The 10,347-nt window shown below is 35.1% G+C and overlaps 1 protein-coding gene across 1 annotated transcript in view; it reads right to left on the bottom strand.

Moving 5' to 3' along the window:
* LOC122814342 (perforin-1-like) overlaps nt 1–8,506 on the bottom strand; it is a 270,315-nt gene extending 261,809 nt beyond the window's left edge. The window contains exon 1 of the mRNA XM_044086927.1: nt 7,226–8,506. Coding sequence (XP_043942862.1) covers nt 7,226–7,776 — 551 coding nt within the window. The 5' untranslated portion in view covers nt 7,777–8,506. The remainder of the gene's footprint in view (nt 1–7,225) is intronic.
* Between the last annotated feature and the right edge of the window lie 1,841 nt (nt 8,507–10,347).

Below are 10,347 nucleotides of genomic sequence, written 5' to 3' on the forward strand. Positions count from 1 at the left end.
TTCTGAAAGTATATATTCTTTATAGTCTTTTAGTTGAGTTAAGTATGCTGGTATCCTTTTGATCTGAACATTATGAGTATTTTTATCATGAATTCAAAAACAATTGAATTATGATCAGATATAGGACATGAAATGATTTTGGAATTAATTAAATCTGTTACCATCTGGTTAGAAATAAAGACCCTATCTATTTTTGAATAAGTTTTGTATCTGTTAGAAAAAAGGTGTATGGTAATGATTTTGAATCTATCTGATTATTAATATCATTCAAATGATAAGAATTAGCAAAATCATTTAAATATTTTGCATTAGATGTAATTCTTCTTTTTCCTATAGTGGTAGTATCACTTTCATGTAGTATACAATTAAAGTCACCAGCTAAGATAATATCTCCTATAGAGAATGATATAATCTTATCAAGATGATGTTTCACTGTATTAATACCAATTCCAGGTATCCAATATACATTAATTAAAGTGTAAGTCTTCCCATTAATTTGTATTGTAACCATACAAAACATTCCTTTGTCATCCTGATAAGACTTAATGGTTTTAGGAATAGGCATACTTTTATTCCACAAAATAGCCACTCCTCTTTTTTTCTGAGTGTGCTCTGAACTAACCAATACTGTATATTTGTTTGTGGCTAGTTTATCAATATCTTTTTTTCAAGAGTTGTGTTTCTTGCAGGAAGACTAAGTTGGCCTTATGTAAATTAATGTATCTTATTAGGCTTGCCCTTTTACACGGATTATTCAATCCATTAATGTTTAAAGAAATTCCTTTTAAAGATGTCATTTGGCATTTTTAAAACTTAAGAATCTTATGATCAAAATAACAAATAACAACATAAGTAATGTTACATCTCCTCCTTTAGGTGTACCTTTAAATATAGCTGTATTTATTGAATCTCTTATGGGATTTTGTATAGGATTCAATTTTGTTTGTAGTGACAATGAGTGTACAAAATATATTGTGGATGTCAAAACTATATACATATAACAATGAACAAGTGAAAACAATGTAAGGATTAAACCTTGCATCCAGCCTGGAGTTAAAAACTCCAACTTAGAGTAGTATTTACCACTAACCCCCTACCCTAAGCAGCAGTACCTCAGCTACCACCTTATCAATTTAATACTGGTTATATTTAACTTAAATTAACAGCTTTCAATTCAATTATCTAGCAAGACAAGACTACACATTTGATAAAACAGCATCATATAAACTAAAATAAACTTTTTTTAAAAAACTATTCATACTACTATATACATCTATGTAATATAATACACTTGTATTCAAATAGCATTCAAATAAACTTGATATTAGGAACCAAGAGGAGAGAGAGAAATAAAAGATGTGAAAGAGGGAGAGAGAGTGAAAGAAAGAGAGAGAAAGTATGTAAAAATAAGTTCTAACATTCATTTAAATGAAAAACTTTGGCTAATATGGTTCAAACATTACATATATTAAGATGCATCTATTTTCTATCATGTAAATGCAGTTAACAGCTTCCAGAAAAAAAAAACCTTGAATTGCTTGTAGCTGAGCATTTTACTCATACTCATTATTGTCAATAGAATAAACTATTACATTTATAGAAGTTGTTATAAATCATACTGCATAGTTATGCAAATTCTCAGAAACACTTGCATTATTGTAAAAAAAAAAAAAACATCTGCATTTTGTATGTCTATACTACTGCTTTAAAATATATCACAAGACAATTTCTTCCAGAATAGAGTTATAAAGTTATTTATGCTTGTCAATCAGATGAATTAAATGAGTTATAGTAATGTATATGTTTGGAACATAAGTTTTGAACACAGATTAGTATGCTGCAGTCAGGTAGATTTTCAAAAACACTTGAATAAATGTTTCATTTTCTATGCCTTCTAAAATAAGACATTTACTTACTACAAGAAACTGCATCATTTAAAATCATTATAATTGACATATTTTATGAATTATAACATAGATATTTAAGTAATTATATAAAATAACTCACATTTAAATGTCAAAGAGTTCATTTTCCTTCACATAGTCACAGTTGCATCAGTTCTATTTCCTGGTAGAGTGTTCTTCCTGAATCTGTGATGTGTCAGTGTGATATCTGGTGAAAGGTCAGGTTAACTGCTTTCAGCTTCTCTGTGAGAATTCTGAGAGTTGAAGCTTTTGAAACAGCATGAGGACACTGTTCATGAAGTAGCCCACATCCCAGATTGTCTCCCTTAACATTTTGGTGGGAAACTTGTTAAAAACTAGTGACAAACATTCATTTAGCAGTGTTAATGCATCTAAACATGACAAAACCTTCGCAATGTACCCCACAGGTTACCACAGCCTCTATGCAAGTGAAATCAAGCCCAAAGTTATTAATAGGTAATAAAACTCAATATCACTGTCCCAACTCAATTCTATGCAAATCTCATTATTTACTGTGTCTATATGATCAAAAGCATTTCTATATATACAATGGAATATTACTTACTGTTTATATTAATAGAGTTAAAAATAAAACACATTATTTACTATTGTTTAGTTCTAATTATTATTAGTTAAAGCATGACATATTATTTACAAACAAGCATAAGCAGTATAATCAAGAAAGTATAATTAGGAATAGCATTTGAAGAACATATAAACTTTTTACAAGGAAGAAATATGTTATTATTCTATTTATCATATTTTCATTACTCTTCTCTCCCTGCCCTCCCCCACCCTTTACCCACTACATAATCTAAATAGAATGTCATTGTTTAAACAAAGGAAAGGAGAAAAACAAGGAAAAAAAATGTATCTAATTACTGACCTTACTTCTCTTTTTCAGAAAGAGAAACAAATTGAATAATAGTTTGTTATTAGTTCCTCAGATATTTTGACTGGTTATGAAACAAAACATTTCTTTGCACACAGAGAATAACTTTGATTAAATCTTTTTCAGAACATTTGTGGCTTTCTGGAAATGCAGGAACTATATTTAAAAAGATTAATAATGAAGTAAAATGATGGGAGAAAAAAAGAAAAAAAACATAGAACAAATCATTTGTTCTTTAGTCTCTCAGAAGTCTTCCACGAAGTTTCAGTTGCCAGTCTCTTTAATGAAGGACTAGCCCATTCCATTTCCTCTATTTTATCCAAAATCTTATTTTTTTTGATAAACAGTAAAGCAGAGTCTAAGTCATCAAAAATTTTAGGACCATCAGGAAGGAAGATTTTTAGCTTGGCAGGAAACAGAAGGTATGTTTTAAACTGTGCTTTTTTAAGCTCCCTTATTAGTGGCAGAAAAACTTTTCTTTTAGCTATTACCAAGGGAGAATAGTCATTGACAAAACGCACAGTTGTCTCATTAAACTTAACAGGAGCTTTAGCCCAAGCAGATTTAAGAACCATCTCTTTATCAAAAGATGATATAAATCTAACTATAACTGATCTAGGATAGTTTTTGTTAGAGTTAGTATTAGCTATAGATCTATGTGCTCTTTCGATACCAAAAGAGAATGCTTCTGGTAAGTCTAAAGTTTTAGGGAGCCATGTTGTTAAAAAAGAAGTAATATTGTTACCTTCAATATTTTCTGGCAGTCCAAAAATCCTGATGTTATTGCGCCTAGATCTATTTTCCAAGTCATCCAGCTTTGTTTGTAAGTGTGTATTTTGTTTCAGCAGAAACTCAATGTTGATTTCCTCTTCTTGGATTCTATTTTCCATGTCATTCACAGCTTCTTCTATGCCTGTCATCTGGATCTTCTGTTGTTGCAGGTCTATATGTAACAAGTCTATTTGTTTAGTAGTTTTTTCTATGAAGGTATCAATTTTAGTATCCATTTTATCCATCTTAGCAGTAAGTTGCTGGACTATGGCTATCAGAGAGTGAAGTTCTTTCTTGATGCTGGAGTCCTGAGAATTTGTCTTACTGGAACTCATTTCAGACTGATAAACTGACAGGAAAATTTCCAATGTGATTTCTGACAGGAATATTGTTAAAATTTCCTTTCTTTTTTAGATATAGTTCAAGAACTATATAAAACAAATATATTTAGAAAGAAAATTACTTCAAAAATTAATTTTTTAAGTAATTAATTCCTGTCAGTGTAATGAAATTGGTGGAGCTGAAGAAATCTGCTGCTATCCTGTGTTCATCCTTGGCCACGCCCCAGCATGCATTTTCTGAAGCACAATTGTTTGTGTGTATGAGAAAAAGTGAGATCATTGGCCAGTGGCAGCAACAGTTAAGAGGTTTGCATACCTCTCAATCTCTTAGCTCAAGAAACCTGGATAGAGCCTGAAATAAAGGGGGCAAAGGCTCAAAAATAAGAATAGATTTTAACTGTTGATCTTATAAAATTACAAAGTAGCTTAAATAACAGAATTTGTGGTTAGCATGAATTTTCTGAAGGAAATAAAGTCTGAAAGTCAAATGCATGTCACTATTTAGTAACTTCAATCCCCTCCTACATGGACAAACTTAAACATAAGCACATATCCTATATGGACAGATTCAAAAAACTCCAGCTATTGTCTGTCTCATATCATCTACTAAGAAGCGATCTCTGCTTGACTTACAAAGCCATGTCTGACCCAGCTCTGTTAGAAATGCTACATCTAAAGAAATCCCAATCCGTCCGCACCACATGCTCCAGAGACCTCAACCTCATTACTACAATCAACAGAACATGCTGGAGGGACAGGTTCATAACCCAGAGACTACCCATGCTCTGGAATAGACTTCCCATACATGTCAAGCAGAGCACCTCACTAGCCCTCTTCAAGCGAAATCTTGATGAGTGGATGGGAAATAGAAAGTTCACCCCGGGGATCACTCCAGTGGCTTTACTTGATAGAGGCACTGGGAACTAACGATGGGTGGTACAATGCCAGGGCACTTCTATGGGCTAGGCTTGTAAAGGCCCCAGGGCCATTAGCTTAGTACATACTTATGAACCTATGAACCAATGACTGGCAACAAACCATACTTTTAGGAGTAAGGGACTAAAAGTAAAATAAATATCTAGATTTTTTTTGCAAGTTATATTTGGTGCAGTGGTAGCATTGTTGCCTCACAGCAAGAGGTTCTCCCATTCGATTCTCGGCTGGAGTGCGGGGAGTGCCTTCTGTGTGGAGTCTGCATGTCCTCCCCAGGGTTTGGTGGGCATTCGAAAGACATGTGTAAATGGGCATGCCTTCGCTGAAGGTTGAACGTCGAGCTGGCACCTCAGCATTCGTGAAAATCTACTGTCAATCATTAGCGGACCGGAGTTCCGCTGTGGCAACCCCTAACAAGGAAAAGCCAAAAGACAACAACAACAACATTTTATATATAAAACACATCCTCCAACACCATTTACGTTTACTACAGCAACTTTGAAACATTAGGCGGGGGAACTATTTTACATCAAAACTATATTAAAAAAATAATATAGTAATGAAATAAATAAATAAGTAAGTAAAACACAACAATTATACAGACATCCCATTCTCTTAAGCACAATAATGCCCTCCTGGGTATGTGCTACTATGCACAGAAGCCTGACACTGCTGCATAACACCCCCGGATGGGAGTAATTTACATAGTAACACATACCCTGTTGAGCAATATTGCTTGCAGAATACATAAAGGAAGAATAAATAAATGCAGTTAATGCACAGCAACAACGGAAATATGCAGGTAACACTTAATAGTATATACAATTACTTTAATAAGAATAACAATCAATGTTAGTATTTTTTATTAAAAAAGGGTTTATTATCTACAGTGTGAGGAAAGGGTCCTCACTATAAGTATTGATATTTACTGAAATTGTATCTGTGGCAGGTCAGAAGACAAGATAGTGCTAAGGAAGGTTCAGGATCATATAGCTGAGAAGAAAGACAAAAACAAAAGCAGGGACAGATGTATTTGGCATTGAGCGTATTCGTACACCCATGAGTGCTCTGAAGGTGATATTCACTACGAGCAGAAGAGTCTGTGAGTTACAGGAAGAATATTAGGAGATGGATTTTACTTGTTTGTGTTGTGGAAACAACAGTGCTACTTGTAGTGAGACAAACCAGCTTGTCAGCGGCTATATGCCAAGCAGCAGACTGTTCTACATTTTTACCTTATATTATTCTACAGGCTAAGAAGAAGCCGCGGTGGTACAGCAGTAGCATTGTTGCCTCACAGCAAGAGGTTCTCTTGTTCGATTCTCTGCTGGAGTGCCTTCTGTGTGGAGTCTGCATGTCCTCCCCCCAGTTGAGTGGCATTCGAAAGACATGCATGAATGGACGTGCCTTCGTTGGAGGTTGGGTATCGGGCTGGCAACTCAGCACCATAAAAATCTACTGCCAATCATTAGCAGGCAGGAGTTCTGCTGTGGCGACCCCTAACCAGGAAAAGAAAGACATTATTGTACAGGCTAAGACACTTCTGAGAGATTTTGCTGAACTGCTCAGCTGTAAGAGCTGTCTCTTATGTTCTTTTAAAAGCCTGGTAAAATGAGTGCTTTGCTGAAACACAAGAACCTATGGCTGAGTCTTTATCACAAACAGGTGATGAAATGTAAGTAAAAGATGTATCTCACAGAGCTAAGTTCCCCTGTGATGTCACAACAGGGAGTAAAGGAGATACTCTGCATTAAAGTATACAGTGGTGGTCTTTCGCTAACTGTGATCTCAAAGTGGTTAAATGTCTAACCACTATCTAGCCTTTGATGTACGATAAAATGTAACTTTAATTAGTTGTGTCTGGTAAGTTACAACTTAATCACATATAGGTAAACCCTTTGGAATATGGCACAAGCTAAAATTATAATACAGCTTTATACTGAAAGAAAAGTGCAGCGGTATAGCAGAGGTAACACATTTTAAGTATTTAGTAAACTTTAGGAATATGGTTAGATCCCAGTCTTTCCTTAAAACTTACATAAGGACAGGGATAAAAATGTTATTCAAGACAATGACTGTGCATATGTGTATGTGAATGTTTAACAATTGTCATGCTACTATTAAGTCATGTTAGTGTATAACAGCAATGGCAGACTAGACTGGAATCCTTTATGCATATCCTGGAGTGTGTTCTGTATTGAATGGCTCTAAGTATTGTTGAAGAGTGATAGGATATTAAAAAACTGATTGAACATGCTCAGAAATGTAATATGTTGTCATGTGACCACTTTTAGGCAGTTATACTGTTAGTTTTATTTGGTCCGCTTTATAACTTCTTATATAAAACTGGCAGATGGTTATACCTGTACACTTTGCATTCCACTTCTTGGGTTATGTAACTGTACTCATCCCGACTAGTAAGGTTCATCATAAACTCATTCAACTTAGAATGTGATCCACTCCAAACCACACCTTCATCAGCCCCAGGTTTGGGCATGACCCCAAGCTCTACACTCCAATCATTCTCAATCAGGGCATTGTTTGATTCAGCAAATGAAAAGCTTGACTTGAAAAGTTTACTGGATATTTTGGAGTCACATTTAGGTAAAGCCTGCCAATCCACAACAGTGTGTGGCAACTTCTGCAACCTGTAATTCATCAGCTCATTCTTGCATAAGGTACAGCTTTTGCTTTCAGTCATTGCAGCCTCCACCTCGACAACATAAGCTCCTTTTCTGCTAAGGGTGGTAATATCAAACCCTTCCCCTCCAAGATTATGACCTGGAACAAACTCTGCTTTTTGACACTCCTCATATTTTCCAGTAGTGCAACCAGCAGTAGTAGTTCCATTTGTGACATCTGTGACCAAAGACATGAAGAATAAGGTGCAGAGAAAAGGAATAATAAGAACCATCCTGCTTTCACACCGAGTCAGAAGCACCTCAGATGTTCACACCACATAAGCTACGACTTTAGGCACCTAGGCAAAAAAAAAAAAAAAAAAAGATCACAGTTATAAAGTATAAAATTCCATGATTTCAGGTTAAAACACAGCTTTGGTGTTAGTGAGGAAAGCTGAACTTTTTGAATGTGTTTAGTGACAATAACGGTTCTAGTCTCACACCACTCACTTGTACATAATTCTCTTAAAATGTGCTCTGAAGCCAAAAATAACTAACAAATGTGTAAATAGGACACCAAATAATATTTTACTAAAATGTTTCATCACATATTATATGGTAAGCAAAGATAAGCTGCAAAATGGTCAAAGTATTCAGAGTCTATCAGAGTCAGAATACTCTGTTGAACTAGACATGGGATTTATGCAAAGTAATGAAATAAGCTAAAAAATGTTGTGCTGTCATTGGTGGCACATAATCATGTGATTATGTATGATTTTCATACAGGTCAGTAATACATATCTGTGGGTTAGCTTAGCAGGAACAGTAAATATACTATTAATCAAGAAAAACAATGCTGATAAATGGAGACATCACAACAAAATAAACAAGTGTCCAAGGAGCCCTTCCATACAGTTGCACCCCACAGCTAAAATGTCACCCTCTGTATTAACAGCAATATGGCTCACATGCAAGCAAATGACTAGCACAGCCTTCCTCACCCCTGAACAACATTTGAGAGAAAGAGCCCACATCTGAATTTAGAGATGAGGTTACTCACTAATATTCAGATGATAACAGAGGTAGGTGTGGAGTACTGAAATGTGTATGTAAATGCACAGTCTCAATAAAAGCAAGTCCGTGCACAGATATCTAAGGTGGATGTCCTGTATGAGGTGTTCAATTTTCACTTAGTCTGTGCTCAGTCATCACATAGTAATTACATTGCTTTGGACTGTACACAGGGTCACCACGTGAGTTTATTCAAAGTATATAACATACAGGAAAATAAAGTGGTCACAATTTGTTTTGACAAGCTGGTTCATTAAGGATGAATCAAAAAATTGTAAACAAACCATAGAAGTTTGGTCTGTGCATATAGAAGGATCTGAGGAATGTTTCAAAGAAGCATGCCAGGCATTACCCAGTGTTAAAGATGCATCAACATACCAATTACTCTGTAACCTTGTTTAGCTTGAAAAAAAAAAAAAAACTAATGATAAAAACAGTTGAACTGAAATAATGTGCTGTGAACTGCAAGTTTGGTTTGAGTTTGAATGAAGCATTTGGATTTCAAGTGGGATTTGTAGGGAATTGTGCCAAAGGAAGTTATTTCATGAATTAAATCAATTGCTCCTAGAGACATTTGTGATTGCTTGAAGCACTGTGCCTGATGACAGAGACGTGTAAGAGTTGGTAATGCAGGGTACGTGACGATGCAGTACATGAAACCAAAATGTAAACAAATCCTGCAAATGGATTTGTTTCCTGTGTTATAATAAAAGTAATCCACCACAAATTTGTTATTATGAAGAAGCTAAATATAACAGCTGTGAAAGTGCAACACATAAAGTACACATCATAGTAAAGTACAGTCAGAAAATGAGAAAAATCATCATAATAGCAAAAATATTAAAAATATATGGAAAGAGGAAAAATGACATGAAAACACTAAATTACCAAATAATTTTGACGTATTCAAAAATGGGAAATAATCTCTTGTGCCTATATTTACTGTAAATAATTAAAACGTAGACAAGAAGACTGGCATGAGTGTAGTAGTATTTATTATACTTTGAAGAAGGTTTCATATATTGTTTACTCAGTCATGCTTACAGAATTCTACTTAGAAACTTAAAATATACTCCAGTGGTACACAGATGAGAGTTTGTCTGTACAGGGTAAAGTAATGGCTACAGTATGCTAAAAAGGGCAAAAAGAATGCTTACCTTTATTTATAGTAAAAGCCGAAGCGGCAGCTTTAGGGGAAGGAACTGGGTGCAAAATTAATGCTAAATAAAAACTAAACTGAGGTTTGCAAGTTAAACTGTGTCTCCTGAGGAGTTTAAATCAGAGGAAAAACAGTGTAAGCTGTGTGACAAAATAATCAGTGAAGCTCTGTGAACACTGCCTGGTGTTAAAGTGACCATTCTGGTGGATCCAGGCATCATAACCCAGGTTTTACAAAAACAGTGTAAGCTGCATGACAAAATAATCAGTGAAGCTCTGGGAATACTGCCTGGTGTTAAAGTGACCATTCTGGTGGATCCAGGCATCATAACCCAGGTTTTACAAAAACAGTGTAAGCTGCATGACAAAATAATCAGTGAAGCTCTGGGAATACTGCCTGGTGTTAAAGTGACCATTCTGGTGGATCCAGCATCATAACCCAGGTTTTACAAAAACAGTGTAAGCTGCATGACAAAATAATCAGTGAAGTTCTGGGAACACTGCCTGGTGTTAAAGTGACCGTTCTGGTGGATCCAGCATCATAACCCAGGTTTTACAAAAACAGTGTAAGCTGCATGACAAAATAATCAGTGAAGCTCTGGGAACACTGCCTGGTGCTAAAGTAACCGTTCTGG

Source organism: Protopterus annectens, chromosome 10.part0 (assembly GCF_019279795.1).
Source record: "Protopterus annectens isolate FY-2018-M chromosome 10.part0, PAN1.0, whole genome shotgun sequence".
NCBI lineage: Eukaryota > Metazoa > Chordata > Ceratodontiformes > Protopteridae > Protopterus > Protopterus annectens.